Source organism: Pteropus alecto, unplaced genomic scaffold (genome assembly GCF_000325575.1).
Source record: "Pteropus alecto unplaced genomic scaffold, ASM32557v1 scaffold24, whole genome shotgun sequence".
NCBI lineage: Eukaryota > Metazoa > Chordata > Mammalia > Chiroptera > Pteropodidae > Pteropus > Pteropus alecto.
The window spans coordinates 8415786-8432866 of NW_006439192.1; the positions used below are offsets into that span (position 1 = coordinate 8415786).

General features: G+C 33.5%; 1 protein-coding gene across 8 annotated transcripts in view; it reads right to left on the minus strand.

Moving 5' to 3' along the window:
- NRG1 (neuregulin 1) overlaps positions 1-17081 on the minus strand; it is a 198979-nt gene that overhangs the window by 129101 nt on the left and 52797 nt on the right. For 7 of the 8 annotated variants that reach the window (XM_015592842.2, XM_006916326.3, XM_015592843.2 and 4 more), the window contains exons 4-5: positions 11156-11206; positions 8837-8887 (exon numbers count right to left, since the gene is read on the minus strand). The exons of the other annotated variant lie outside the window; for it this stretch is intronic. In XM_015592842.2, coding sequence (XP_015448328.1) covers positions 8837-8887; positions 11156-11206 — 102 coding nt within the window. The remainder of the gene's footprint in view (positions 1-8836; positions 8888-11155; positions 11207-17081) is intronic. 8 annotated transcript variants of the gene reach the window in all.

Sequence of the window (17081 nt, forward strand, 5' to 3'; positions counted from 1 at the left end):
ATCTATATATATATATCTCCAAAATATATTATATATTTCTTTTTAAATCACATACCATAGAATGGATAAATGTATTCCATCTTAAGTAACATTATTTTCTTAAAAACCTGATTTAACAGTCTGCTCTCCATATTCTACTCTGTATTATGATTATGTATCATTATACACAATTAGCCCAATTAACCACAATTAACCTTTCTACTTTACTGCAAATTCCTTCAGTCCAAGGACTATTCTCTATTTGTCTCCCTCAGCCATTGCCTCCCTCCAAAAAATACACCATAGTTCCTAGCATCATGCTGGAACATAGTAGAAACTAGATTATTAACTATTTGTTCATTAAAGAGAAGGAAAGTCCTCAATAATCTAAGAATCGAATAGCAAAAATAGGGCCATCAAATTTTAATCTTAAATCTACCACTCACTTTCTTGATTTATTTGACCTTAGTTGTCACTTAACCAATCTCTATATCTATTTTAGTTTTCTTATTATTAAAATGGAGAAATTAATAGCCCCAAATTCCTTTTAAAAATTAAAAAAAAAAGACTGATGAAATTTTTTTTATCATTACAAATAAAAGTTCCTGCAACATTTAACAAAGCCCATCTTAGTCTGTCCCTCCTTCCCTCTTGTCACGTTTCTAAAAATGCTTGATATTCACTAAAGGCTCTAAAATACCTGAGCAAAGAACAAAACGATAGCTCATATTCCGTGAACAATTCAACCTAAACACCCAACCCTCTAAATAAGAGATCATTATGGGCTTGAATGAAAATGAGCACAGCCCACAGAATTGATTATTAAGATTTTGCTGACCTCTGGTAGACTGAGAGATAAAATGAAAAGTGCCATTCTAGCAGTTCTTTGATGATTAGTTAAACTATGTATACAGAGCACCTTTATTAAAGAAATGAATTAATGCTAGATGCATTATAATAAGAGTAGGACGGAGAAAAGTGGATGATGATCATAGATGAGGAACAGAGAGATTACCTCTATTAGTTTTCAGAACTGCTGTCTATGAGGCTGATAAAGCCTTAATCAGTGTGATCTCATACTTAAGACCTGTTGAATTTTCTATGCAATATTAAATGGAATGGGCTAAGCATATTTCTTTTTCTTTTCTTACTGAACAACAACAACAACACACACAAAAAAACCCCTAATCAACATGCAATTACCCTGGTGAAAGAAACCAGTAATTTTTCAAAATCTACTTAATCATGTATATTTTTTAAAAAAGAATCTGGATCAAGTACTCATTGACTTTTGACTCCAAAAGTCAGAACACTACAGATTTCAAGATACTTCACATACATTCTAATTTGAAAACTGTAACTCATATTTTGACTCCTTTGTACTTTCTTCAGAAAAGCATGAGTTCCTGGATTAAAAAAGAAGGCATTCCTAAGGATGATTATTGTGAGCTCATAGGTATTAATAAACACTTTAAAAAAATGATGTTTCGATTGTGTTGTTTTCCACCTCATTATTTAAAATGGTAATCCTGCTTTAATTTTGTCTGCTCAATTAATTTTCAGTAACATTCATTTAAAATTTTCCTTTAAAAGTCTGTGTGACTGATATCTATTTCCTGATTCTTCTAAAGTTGTCTGCTCATTCGCTGTAGAGGACCGTGCTGGTTTTGCTCATCTAGCCACTTTCTCCTTCCTGCTCTCTGCAGTGAACCTATCTCATACAGGTCCCATGGGGCTGAGCCCATCTGCTTCACTATCCCAAACACAGACAGTGGAGGACATTTGACCCAGACCTTGCCCAATCAGAGTCATTAATCTCTCTGGATACAGTAATTATTTTAGGTGTAGACATATGATGCAAGTAGAGTCAATAAGATTCTTCCTTAAAATTTGCCGTTTGGATTAGGGAGTAGACTTTCTCACTTTTTTTTTTTTTTTAGATTATGAGATATGGGGATATAGGCTTAAAGATACCAGTAGCTATCTCCCTGTCAGGTAGAGAAATCCCACTAAGAATGAAACTAACATTTGTAGGGAAGCAAACCATAACGACTAAGAAACCATCCTCTTATATCATTTGAACCACTGGATCAAATTGGGCCAGTTATTTACACCAATATACTCCCTTTATATTTAAGCTCTTGGAGTTGAATTTCTATCACTTGCAGTTGAAAAACTCCTAACTAAATCACTGCCCAGATTTCTTTATTTTGCTGTTTTATCATGTTGTTCCTCACTACTTCCTCTATCTTATTCCTTTTTTAGTTTTTGAAGGAGTAGCGGGGACTGTTTCTTATAGCATCCAAGGTTTTTTAATTTAAAGGCCTCTATTCCTATCTTCCTATTTCTCAGATTCTTAGATAACTTGAAAAAAATGAAGAATTAAGAAAGCCACCAAGTTCAGCATAAATAAAACCATCAAAATCTTGCTAGCTCTGTTCTCCTAGCTATGTTCTTGTTATATGCCTCTGTTTCCATTCTCTGGACTCCAACTTATCATTTTAAACAATTAAAAATATTTTATATGTAATCTGTTTCACTACTCTGTCTATAATGATTAAAAACACTATAGTGTAAATACTTCTCTTAAAATAGAAAAAATAAAGATGCCCTTCTCTCTCTCAGCTGATACACAGAAAGATGAACAATATATATATATGTGTGTGTGTGTGTGTGTGTGTGTGTGTATGTGTGTATATATATATATGTATATGTATATATAGCAAAAAGACTATTCCAGTAAAAAACCCTCAAAGAATATGGAGAAATGATTATTCCAGGTCTGATAAATTTAGCTATCATACAGATAATTTCCAGGATATATAATATTATACAATAGATTAAACAGTAGCTAGCCTGGAATAAGGCAATTCATCTCCCCAAACTACCATTGAGGAAGATACGCTTGTTTGACAAAGATCAGATTCTCATGAGTGCAATGGCTCTACAATTATTCCCATCTCTGTAAACAGCATGTTATGCAATAGAGCACATCATTCTCAAAATAATATAACCAAAGAATAAGTCAGCATCCCTCCTTTTATACAACCCTTGAATTGTGTTACATGAACTTAGGGCTCTTCTGTCTATTTCATTTACTTGTAGATTATGAACAGTGTACTATTTCAGTAAAAGTCGGCTTTGGGATAATTGCAACAAATGTGATTATATATCCTGGGATCTTTGTAAAAACTCCATTTCGTTGTTTAGTTTTTTTTAAAAGAAGGCCTGCCCTCAACCTAGCTGTATAGATCCCATAAGAATTTGCAATAAAAGACCATAAGATCTGAAATCAGAAGATTCAGATTTGTTTCTGCTCTACCATCTACTTAGTTTTTGAATTTGAACATGTCAGAAATTTCTGAGCCTCAAGTTGTTCATCTGACAAATGGGATGAAATCTAGGTCACAGAGTTATTGTGTGAATAAATGACTTCAAAAATTATAATATGCCGTATAAAATATATAGTATGATACAAATATCAGTTATTTATATATACATACACACACATATAGTTGTATGTCAAAAGAATCATTTTGTAGAAGGTTAATTTCAACTAAATAAAGTTAACTATGATTTAATTATAAGCTTGATCAAAAGTTTTGAGATTATCTTGTCCAGCAGTGAAATGCAATGAGAGACACTGAATGACTCTAGAAAGGCAAAGCTAGAACTGATGAATTATATTACAGTTGCAGGTAGTACTACAAGAAAAAAAATTATATATGTGTGTGTGTGTGTATTCACTTACAAAATGAGTGAACTGAACATGAAGGCAATAACTTATCTGAACATATGAATTCCTACTCTTGCTCCAAGTCACTGTATTATCTTAAAAATCTGTAACTAACTCTAGGCAATCAGAAAAATGGAAGTAATACCAGGTAGAAAATTTCCTTTTCAAATTATTATTTTATTGCTACATGATGCATGGTAATTGGTTTGTTCACAATAGACAGAACCACCCACACCCATGAAAATGCCATGTTTATAGAAGTCTGGAAATACAATTTGCATTCAGTCAAAGTAACTCTCCAACAGTGACCGACCAGAGTTCATATTTTTTGCCACAAATAAAGATCTGAAACTGAAATGCAATTTTTCCAGCTGAGAATCATTAAGCAAAGGTCTGAGCAGCTTCCTCTACCATCAAAGCAGGTAAGTCAGTTACGGCTGAAGGTGAAATATAAGAACCATAGCTCTAACTCTCACCAATGAACCAGCAGACCCAGTCCCATCTAATCAATACATATCACTGTGCTATTCCCAAGCGAAAATGCTGTAACTCATTATAATAGAAATGTCTCTGCAGACAAAAGACATTTTAATTTTCTTCCTTCAGCTAGATCTTTTAGGTGCCAAATTAAAGATTAAATTGTTCATTCCATTCAGAGATTCCAAAGAGGACTTCCTGGATAAGTTCCTTTAAAATGCAGCCTTAGCTGAGACTATACAATATTTTGAAAAAACATAGTGATTTGTTGGCATAGAACTTTCTTTTCAGCAGCATCATTTAGACTAAAAATCATTAAATATTTTCCTTCTCCAACTATAAAGATATTATTCTAAGTTGTTCAAATAAGATGCAAGGACTCCCCTGATTTCCATTCTCTCTTCAGAGCCACATCACTTCTTTAGGTACTTATTCTCTTCCATATATAAGGGAGACCACCTAAGCAAAGCTGTGCTAAATAAATCACATTCATTTTCCCACATTAAGCTTCCCAATATAGGTTTGAAATGAATGAGATTATATAGACAAAGAAACTGCATCTCAGAGAGGTTAACTAATTTACCTAAGATTACACAGCACCAGTATTTAAACTTAAGAACATGAGTCCATCCAAAGTCTGTGATCTTTCAATTTCACCTCACCACCTGTCATGCTTTGATGTGTAACATAAAGATTATGAGCTGGTTCCAGGTAATGCAGTTACCTTAATCCACAACACATATTCCCAATCCACTTTGTATCAAAGACTATTTTTCAATCCATTCACAGGATCTCTTTTCTTTCTAATACTAAAGGCTTTTTCTTTGAGGCAACTAGATCTCATGCATCAAAGAAAGCTAGTATACTGACTAGGTTTGAATCCTGCTAAAGTGTGACTTTAGACAGACACATCAATTTCATCATCCGAAAAATGGAATAAATTTTGGTAAGAATCATGAGCCATAATTCACAGAAATCATCTAGCGCAGTAGTTGGTGCACAGTAAGCCTTCACTAAACATCTGCTGCTGCTATTATTATTATTATTATTATTATTATTCCCTTGACTGTTTCCATTTTTAAAATCTATATTACTACTTAAGACTGTTTTCCAGAAACTTATCTTTACTTTTTTCTATTTCTATTCATTAGGCTTTTCATTTTTGTTCTCCTCATTTATATATTAAATTGAAATGGATGGGGCTTAATTCAATAAAGTGGTTGGTATACCAATTGTATTTTTTATAGCATTTGACAAAATTCTCTACAAAATGGGGTCACTGGCAGCTGGCACTTCAAGAGAAGTCATTAAGGTTTGTTCTGAACAATCCATTTACTTTTTTGCTGATTTTGTATAAAGCAGGAACAAGATAGTCCTACTGTTTTGTAAGATTCAAGTTCTTTTAAAACCTGTCATTCATGTGTAATAGGACACTTATTTAGCAAATTATTTATACATTTTAAATCAGAGATGCCTTATTTACAAAATAAAATAAAGGAAAATAATGTTGATCTTTATCAGGAGATATTATAAGAAACTTTTAAAAAATTATAATCAATAATTCTAAAAATAGTGAATGTACAATGTAAGTTTCTAATTTAAAAGAAAGTAGTTAAAATTTTACCACACAAAAGGAAGGATGATTAACTTTGATATTCTACCAATATTTATGAAATACCAGAAAAAATAAATACGAAAGGGTCAAAAATGATAAAGTGTTTGTAAATGAAAACTAAATCCCTTAAAAAGCTCCAATCAAGAATGATTTCTTCATCATACAGTGATTTTAAAATATATTTTAAAATTTTAGATTTTAAAATAGTATTTTTAAAAATTTCTGGTTAATGTTTAATGACATGGAGAAAATGTTCATGATATATTAAATAGATAAGGGGGAGGATGGACAAGTAGGAAGCCAGAATGAAAAACTCTGAGTAGAAGAAAATATACTAAAATATCAGAATATTATTCTGGATAGGTAAGTGTGCAATTTTTATTTCCTTTTTTTTTTTTTTTTTTAGCTCTATTTCAACATGAGTTAAAGAAGACAAAAGGAGAACTTTGAGAGCTGAAGGGGTCAGGGAAGGTTTTGGGGAAAAACAGGATGTTGGCAGAGATGACACCTGGCATCTCAGGCAGGGCACGAAGCAGGGCCAAGGACAGATGCCACCACTGCTGAAACCTCTCGAGATTTACTCAGAAGTGAGCGGCTCTCAGAACAGGACAGGCAGGAAGGGGACGTTTCCCTATAAGGATATGCACATTTCTACCAAAGGAACTGAAAAGTAATAAAGCTGCAGCGCTTTTGTTACACTGACCCAAAAAGCACCCCAAATTGTTATAATACATAACAGGTTTGCTGAATCCATACTACTTCAGAAAGGCTTTTCAAAATTTACTTTAGGAAACACCAATGTCAATAGTTCAAAGAATGTAGCCCACCACAGATGTGATTACATTATAAAAGCATAATTCGTTTTTCACATACGGGGATTTACCAGTGCCTCCTTTTTGGTTGAAATTGAGTGAAAACAAAACAAAACAAAACAAAACAAAACAACACTATTCTTCATGGCTGATTATTTCTGACCCATGTGAACTCTTCCAAGGCCTTTGACTCTTTTATACATTTTGAATTTTTATGTACAGCTTATTGCTAGTGCTGATTTTTCAAGTTTCACCTTCAACCTTTGGCAGAGATCTATCTATGTCACAGCTCTTCTGCTTGGTGCCGCCTTTAAATGAGCTAGTGATTCACGCTGCTTTCATTGTTCTCATTAAGACTGGACCGAGAATTCTGCCACTACTGGTTTCTATTTTCAAATTATAGAGCATATTTTCATGAGATTAAAAAATATATTACCAAGAGTCTATCATGAACAGGGACCGATGTATGAAAATGGCACACGGAATATTTTAACAAAATGGTACATGAAACCTTTCTTAATCTTAAACCTTTGCTAAATGTTGGAAACTAATTCTGCTGAGAGTTAGAGATCAGAGTCAGATTTCAACATTATTTTTCTCTCAACAGTATTGCAATGAATAGAAATGTAAACTGAGAGATTCATTTCAATTCCCTAAAGCTCTGGAAAACCAATAGAAATATTGCTTCCATTCCAAAATTAATCAGCTATGCTTAAGGACAGCATCCATTGTCCCGTTAATGATAGCATGGAGGGTTCCAATTACAAGAGTTCCAATAACTTTATTCAATGAATCATGCAGGGGAGAAATTATTCCCAGACAAAAAGCCGAAAAGAAAAACCTAGCATTTGCTTTTGCATAATAAACACTCAATTATAAAAAAACACAGCTTGACATGATTTCTTAATGCTAGTTATCTAAAATATGTATAATTATACTAATCTTTTTATAAGTAGAATTAAATAACAAATATCCCAAACTCCCTAGAAAGGATTATCATTTTGGGGAATGTAATGAATGTCCTCAGAATATGGAGGAAGCCAATTTAGTCCTTCTTAGCATTTCATTTCCTGTTTGATTTTACTAGATTGTTGTCACCAATCCAGTTAAATGATGCTTTATTTAGCTAAAATGTAGCCAAAACATCATACTTCATGCCATAAAAAATATGTTTACATCATATCATTATAGTTCTGGTACCTACCACTAAACTGAAAGAAAAGGCTTTAAGTCAAATGGGATCTATTTAAACAGGCTGACGAAACAGCTAAAGTTGCCAAAAGTACAGACCTCCTTTTCAAGGGTTTCCTACCATACTGATGGCCAAAGGAAATTGTTCCTTAAACACACTCTCCAGGTTGGAATTGAATAATTGAGAACATCTACTTATTGAAGAGCTTATCAAACTGAGCACTAGCTTTAAATAAAGAGCTAAAAGAAGGAGGACAAAGACTGTAGTTCTAAGTTTTATTTTCAAGGTCTGATAGAGTCTCTTGTTGGATATTAAAATTTAATTCTATGCTAGTCACAATTTATAAGTATGAAAACTATTTTTACTAGTCCTTGCTAATGTCTTAAGTTCCCCTGACATAGCACAAAGCACCAATCAATCTAACGGTTGTAGAACTCCATAACCACAAAGCGCATTTAACGTTAAACAGATGAAAACTAATCTGAGATCTTGCCTAGGGACTTGCTTTCAAACATTTTCATAATTAGTCACTTGCTATCAAGTTTGAATTAAGGGCATCTATATATAGTTTCCTTACTCCATCACAGCAGACTTTATATGAGAACTGAGGACCTTTGGAATAGAGGCCTCAGATAGCTGAGTATCATGCCTCAAGTAGTTGCTGAAGGCATCAAGACACACTTAAAAAGAAAAAAAACAACAACACAATGCTCTCTATTGCTCACCCAGAACTAGGCCTCAGAGACTATGAAGTTATTTCTTGATATTCAAAGAAACTACATTTTCCTAAAACTAGCACATATGTAGCATCTTTGAAGATCTATATGTATCTTAGGGGAATGGGGTATCTAGCTGACCCCAAACCTAGAAGGAGGCCATTTCTATTCCAAAAGGCAAACACCATCCTGCTCCCGCACTTCGTATACTGTCCCTCAATAAGAGCAGACAAGTCATGAACATAATCTTTGGAGGCAGATATTGTCTTGGGTTAAAAACTAGCAAACGGAATATTTAAATATACTTACATGAAGAAGTATTTGCTCCTTCTGTTGTTACTGATATTCTAATGGGAGACTCTATAAAACATAAAAGTGGAATGAGGCTTTATTGAGTCATGCTGCTTGATTCTTAAATTAGAAATTGGCCAGGCTTGGGTATCATCTAGAAAAAGAGTACCAGAAAATAGTACGACAGAAAAGCTGAAGCATTTCAAAGTCAAAAGAAGGTGTATACAATATTCAAAGACCACAAAGGAATATTTCGGTAGTCCAGAACCAAAGACTTTTGAAAGAGATGAAAATGGAATCAGCCCATCTGTAAAGATATCCCGCCTACCAACAGCTGGATGAACTTCCCAGAAAAACACTGAACATAGCCGTACTACAGGTGAAAGAGAAATTCCTTCTCTTGGGTGTGGTTTTGATTTTAAGAAATATGAAACCAAAGAGAATGAAAGTCAACTTTCATGCGTAGAGAAAATAAAATAAAAAAATTAAAGAAGGAGAATATTTCCAGGCATCTTGGTCTGCATAAACATCCTGACCTAACACGGTGCTAAATCAAGCCCATGCACAATCTACTAGAGCATTTACATTAGGATCAAACAAATCATGCCGAATAAACATAATACAATCATTGGAAATGTACTGTGGCAAGATTCTCTTAGGTAGCAAGGATAAAGGAAGAAAACCAGTATTTAAGTACAGACGGAGCATAAAACATAACTCATGCAGAAAAAAAAGCATGGGACCTAAGGGTTGTTATGAGTAAGAAATAAGAACAACTTAATATCAAAGAAAGGTTGAAAGTCAGCAGCCAGCAAGTAATAAAGATTCAAGTCGTATATCAGAAAATAATAGTTACAGTCCAAATTCCCAAGACAAGCACCACATAAATTTTAAAGCTCGGGTTCGTAACCTCTACTGGAGTCAGATAATGAAGTTGCTACATTAAATGTGTGAATGAAAGGTAAAGAATTCCAGATTACTCAATAACTTTTTTTGTTGTGGTTTTCTTTTATCTTTCTTTTTCCCTCCTCATCTCCCTCTCTCTCTCTCTTTTTTTCTATTACTCAGAAAAGTTAAACTAAGAGCCTTTTGGACTCCAGGATCATCCCACCCTACAACACACATACTTACATCTCTTAGTAATGACACAGCAATATGCCCTAAATATGGCCAAAGCGGTCTAGGATATAGAGAAATTTAGCTTTTATGATTTTGAACAATGGCTTTGAAGGGAAGATAAAAAACTGGTCAAGGTAAAATGGAAAAAGTGAGACTGCTGTGTTAGATTATATAGCCTCCTATTGGTTCAACAAGGTACAGACCATAATGGAAAAAAAATCAACAAAAACAAAACTTTAAATATGGGGTGATTAAAAGAATCAGACTGAGCTTGAACTATCTGCTCGTCCACTTGCTGAGCTATATGACTTAACATTCCTAATGCTTCAGTTTCCTCATCTGTAAAACGAAGAAAAATAATGTCTTGTTTCGCAAATTTGTTGTGATTATAAAATGAGGTGTAAAAATCTTTGTAAACTGTAAAGTATCATGAAAAAACAAATTATTTGAAGTGAGCGTTGAATTTAGGTCTACAAAAACTTGCTCCCAGAATTAAATATTAATTTTTAAACACTTTAAGGTTCTGTTAACTATATAATTACAAAAGATAAGAAAAAGTAAAAAATAATTAGAGTAGATTAATTAAATTCACAGCTACTGAAAAAAAAAAAACAATGAGTTATGGTTACACATGCATTAGTAAAGTTAGGTTATAAGTATCAAGTATCTGCTCAGACTATAATTGCTCTCAGCAAATGTTACAGAAAGTGAGAAACAAACAAAGCCAAACAAACCAAAAAAAAAAAAAGGAACATTTTAAAACATCAGGCCTAAATAGTGTTTTCTTTTTAAGTTTAGTGACCCACAACTGATCGTCAGGAGCCCAAAGGTCAGAGATCAGACACTGATACATTAGCCAGGAATAAACTCTGACAGATGAAAGAAAGTAGAAGTGGCCAAGAGAAGCTCCTATAAAGATATAAAAACTGAATTTATAACCTAGATGTCTCCTTTACTCGTTTAATGTCACAAAATTTTATCTAGATGTAGATTTCTTTTTCTCATGCATGCCTCTCAGACCCAAGTTCAGACATACGTCAAGAACTGGACTCCTTTAAGTAAAATCCAAAAAGGCAGAAGGAGCTGGAGGAAAATATTGGCAGAAAACAAGAACAGCTGAAAGTTGGATGCAGAAGGGGTTCTGTTTAGTAGAAGGAGCAGCCAGCAGTTATGTCTGTCATTCTGGTTAGTAAAATTTGACAAGCTTATTTTCCTTACCTGAAGACACATATGCTGTTTCAGTTGAGGCTGGCATGCCAGTGAAGATCTCTGCAAAAAAAGAAAAGGTGATAGGATATTATGATGTATAATCAGGAGGCTGGGAACCAGTTCCACAGCCTGCCTTCAACCTAAAAATGAGTGTAAAGGAAGGAAGTATTGCAAGGGGGTGATGAAAGCCTGAGCTTTATCCATACAGAGAATGAAAAATGCAAAAGAAAAAAAAAAAAAAGACTGTCTAGATAAGTAGTTCTTCTTTCTTGAGCAAAGAACATGAGACGAGCTGTATTTGAATAATTAGGAAGAATTCACTGCCCCTATTGAGGTCGGCAAGAGAATTTATGGCAAAGAGGCTGTGGGCTCCTCCTCAGAAAAGAAGGCAGAAAAAGCAGAAGAAAATCAAAGCTGTAGGATCAAAGTCATGGTGAGAATTTTTAAATTATAGATCTTTGAAGAATTACATTTCTGTTCAAAAACAAAAGCAAGCAATGTTTTTTGCTGAGATTAATGAAAAATATCAAGTTCTGCCACTGGACTCCAGATAAAATTGCCGGTGGAAATCAAGATGGGTGCATTATCATAGGATCAACATTTCAGCTACTGTTGTCAGCTCCGATCCCAAGGAAATAAAGAACGAAACTGCACACTTCTGGACACACCATTATCAGGGGAATTGTGATAGTCTTGTTCAAACTTTGACTTGCTTTTTTATCGCCATTATGATGGAATAAAGAATGATTGCACTGTGTGACTAATTAATTCTGTATTCATTCAGTCCTTCTGAAAAGGGTTGAAATTGTTAAGATGTAATATTTTCAGGATGGCATAGTTTTATGAAGCTTGGAAAGATGTAGAAATACAATGATGAATATCATTCAACCTTCACTGTGTGTATAATTATTGTTAAATAATTTAATAGTATTCTACTGTTTATTATTTACTAACCAGGACAAAAAGATGTTGAATTTGTTGTGATATACAGATAGTAATTTTTGTTATATATATTACAAAAGTTACTAGATCCTACCAAAATCCTAAGCAAGTCATATATACTATCATTTTGTGTTTGAATTAACAGGTAAGAAGAATGAATTTAAGTGGTAGTATTTCTTCAACCTCAGAAGCTTCTCTAGGTATAAATGGTTTTGTAGAATGGGAAGGTGGGGTGGGAAATGGCATGTGAGTTTCAGAAGGGATGTTGAAAAAAAAGAATCAAGTTAAAAATGAATGTATAAGATCAGAAATATATCTTTAATAAGACCAAATGTGCCTTTCTCATGCAAATTAAGTGTGAAAGGTCCTCTCTAATCAAGCATTAAGAGGACACACCATTCAAGGTGAGATTATTATCAAGCCCGTCGAAACTGCCTTCGTAGGTTCTTATACCCACTAAAAATGGGACAAAGTGAAAGGAATCAGTAAAGGTGTATGATATCCCATGGACTTTCTCAAGCAATAGGGATTAAGGGGATGTTCTAAATTGGCGACGTGGCAATATCTGTTTCTGAAGTGGCTACAATTAGCTTTCTTGATTTTTTAATAAATTGAATCTGGCCTCAAATCTGGCTGTAGAAAATGAAATTGTTCTTCTTTGAGGAAAATTTAATCTAAGAGAAAAGTTTTTATCAAAGAATCACAGCATTTGTCTTACTCTATGAATATATAGAAGAAGATCCCAAGCAAAGGAGAGAAGCTTCTTTATCGTGTCCTTCAGGATCCATCAATGACATGATAGCCAGACTGAAGGAGTAAGCTCAGAGTCATGAGGATTGGGCAAACATTCCAATCCCGGTATTAATAAAGAATATTTGCACATTTATTTTTGACAAACTAAGCAGTTGGTCACCGTGACCCTCCAAGAAAAAAAAAATCAGAGCTTTTCTATCACCTGCATAAAAGATCTCGTATTTGAAGAAAGGTTAACCATAATATTTCCTTTTTTATTTGAATGTTAAATAAAAATACCAAAAAGGAGGTTACTAAAAAGATGTATATATACAGAGACAACTTAAATAACCTCCTTTCTATAATTAGATATTTATCCTCGAGACTTTTAAAAATATCTTTAATGATTATAGTTCCAAATAAAAATCTTCTCAAGTATCTTGGGGAAAATACAAGCTCAGAAGTTATATCTTTCTATACTAAAATAATCTTGCTAATAAGAAAAGTTCATCTTTTGTATTAAAACCAGTCATCAAGCACTTTTATTTGTATTTTGAGTAGAATTCATAGATTTAGAAAATCTTTTGTTATTAGTGTGATTAAAAATAATTTTATCTTAAATTCTAGATTTTAAAAAATATTAAGTCCTGCAATCTCCTTGATGGTTATTTAAGCATCATATTTTCCTGTAGTTAACTTGGCATATTAAATGTGTGAATATATAAAAGACTTCTCCTTCATTAGTACAAAATAATGAGAATTTGAACACAACCGAGCAACTTATGCTGAGCAGGCAAGTAAACATAAGGAACATTAGTATATTTGCAATGTTTGAATGTTTTCTTAATAAATTGAATGTGGTCTCGAGAAAAAGTTACAGATTCTGAAAAATAACACCTTTTGGAAAGCAATTTTTCTAATCATTATATATGTATGACTTCTTTGAGATTTCACCATGAGCATAATATACTAAATATAAATATTTGGCAAAATATATATACACATATATACAAACATATATATAATGTGTCTGTGTATATTTAAACATCTAATTATGTGACTCTGTTATTCTAAATTTACAGGTCATTACTATGCATACAAAAATCTGATCAAGTCATTTTTTTTAAAGCTTTAAGATGAGCACATTTATCATCACTGTTAAAGATGACTTCAGGAACATCTTTGAGTGTCTGAATTCTTGCTCATAATGAGTGCTTACTTTAAAGCAACTGGGAAATTTTTTAATTAATAAATAGTGTAAAGACAGCATGGATACTATACATTGAAAAGATTACTCTATTCTACTTATATCAGCCTTCATGGGAATCCTACATAATACGCCATATATGGAGACTACCATACAAATTATAAAACATGTTTTACATGCTTCTCATTGTAACTACAGGATGTTCACCAATGTCACAGAATTTGCAACAACACTGTCAACTTGGAGACAGAGTGAGGCTAAGCCTGTTACCCTGATGAGCTAATTTTTTAAAGGACCAATCGATTTATTAATCAAATTTTATAGAAACAGTGTTTTTCCGCTCATCACAAATAAAACAGCTATTTTACTGCTATGAGCCCAATTGCTCCTAGGGGATCTTGAATCTCTCTCAAATAATTTTTCTCCTGATTAAAAAAGAAAACCTAGTAGAAGATATGATTGATTAGTAAGTTCTATGTTCTCCTGTATTAATCTTTTAAAAGGCAGCAGTACTTAATTAATTTGAAAACCAGCTAGGCCTATTATTCTCTTCCCTAATGCCCAGGAGTTTTCATGAGGCTTCTTAGCTAAGAATTAATTGCTAAATTAAGGTTTCCTACATAAAAACCAAGCCAAAGAAAATACAAATACAAATAAACATGTAGGTTTGAGCTTTGTAAGCATAGTGTATGTGGCCTTTTAAACTGCCTTATTTGAATTCATAAAAGAAATTCACTTGTAATCCATCATGTAATGATGACTCCCTCTGAGACCTTTCTTTATATGAAAACTCAACTGGACTTTGTTAGATTTACATAATCCCAGAAGTAATTAGCAGCTTGCATATATGTCTACTATATGACAAATTCTTTTTCCCAAATAAGGTAGGAATTGAAAAGCACTGGAAAGGCAGAAAACATATAAATTTCTAAAATACAGCTTAGCAAAATGATTGGTTATATGTATATTATTTTCTAAATGCTTGAAAATAATATAAATATAATCATTATTTCACTCAAGCATAAAATCATTCAAGGAGAATTTCTTAGTTTTTTTCTAACCATTCCATTTATATTATTTACTTATCTAAGTAGATCTAAACAATGAGTTTCACTGTAGAAAGTTCTGTATATTAGATGGAAGACTTTTATGATTTAAGCTGATTTTATTCTAATAGTTATGGAGCTGTCTTAATGGCATTAAACATAGTGTCACACGGCAAGGTCATCTCACTATACTTTCCACTTTTTTCTGAGAAGAAAACAGTCTCCCTCTCATGTCTTCCCATAACCTCTGCCATCTCGCCTAGAATCTTGTACCAAAATAGATTCTAAACATATTGGCACAAAGAAGGCACCTGTGTGAGAATTTAAGTAAATCACAAGGAATCCTTTACATAGAACAGAATTAGGGTAATTAACTCACAGCAACATACCCAGATCTTTCATCAAGACAATCTATAGAGAAATCATCAAGCCATAGTTGTGTACTTATTGGAAAAATATAGGAGAGGTGAATAAGACAGAAAATTAACAAAATGACAGATATTTTGTAGAAAACATAAATTAAAAATCTCAAAGGGAGTTCTACATAATATTTTAATAACATGTTCTTACTTTTAAGCCTTTCTTTTTCCTCCTAGGACCCCCACAGAAAAAAAATTCTTGAGAACTCAACTCTCTCAGCCCAAGTCAATAGTAAATATACGTTAAGAAGAAATGGTTTAGCTGTGTGGCAGTTTATGACAACAGTGTTCTCTTTCTCTCTGAAAGTGTTTCTATGCAACCTTTGCCCAGCTTTCTAAGGAGATAGGAATGTGACAATGCAAATGTAATACATGTGAGTCCCACAGAGCTGACTTTGATAACCATCCTTGATCTAAATAGAGCAAATTTATAGAGAGCAGTAGAAGAGGGTGAAGGATCAGAATTATACACTTTCCTTTCAGCTGCTCAATAACTAAGTCCTTGTAGTGGACATCTCCCAATACACACAGTGCACTGGCCTTGTCAATCATGGTACCTGCCAAGTCACGGTCTCTTATGAACAGCACTTTCCACCCACAGCTTCTGAAGACAGAGGGGTTTCTAGGCAGCCGTGTTTCCAGCTGCACCTTTCTGGGTGGAGCCTATGGTGGGCACCTGACCGGAAGGCAGATGATTGTACGCTCTCTAGGTCTCTCAACGTAGTCTGGTACAACTGGCTCTACCAATCAGATGCTTGCTATGGAGAATTTAATTTGGGAACTAAGGAGTTAAAACTGACAGAATGCCTCCAGAAGAGAAATAAAAATATGGCTAAATGGTGTCATAATCAGGTCAAAGTTAGGAATTATGAAGAAGCACAGTTGAAAGCAGGAGAGGTAAGAAGTTAAAAGAAATAGCAGAAGGGTCAAGAAGTACCTGAGGCATATGAAAGAAACAGAGAAGAGCCACAAACTCCCATTGCTTAAATTCTAAGAGATGCCTGGGCAAAATTTTATCTCCTTGAAACCCAGTTATAATGATGTTCTTTCTTTCCCATGGAAGCCCTCTTTCATTATACCTCACACCATTCCTTCAGTTTTTATTCTTCACAAACCAGAGAATCTAAATTAAACACTCACAAACACACAGACAGGTATAGAGCGAGCTATATTGGACGAAGAATTATAGGAAATTGGTGTCATGCCCTCTTTTGCTACTTAATACCTTCTGATCCTGAATGTATCTGTCTTAAGACACATTCTAAGTCTCTATTTCTTTTTAAACACTATGAGAGGGTTGGATAAGGATGAACTCTTCCTAATGTTCTAAGAAGAAAATAAAAACAAGACCATCTTGTACTAGAGTTGAGATTCTTCATTCTCTTTCAGAATCTTTAAATAAGCCAAAATAATCCACTCCCTAAAGAATTTTAGTTGGTTGTTTAAGAATGACTTTCTTACAATATTCCATGAACTTCTCTTTATTCTTGTCAAATGAAAAAGATTTGTCACAAAAACATCTCTACTTCCATGTCCCTATACTATAACTGATCTATAGTACATATTCAAATTCAAAACCAATTCTTGAA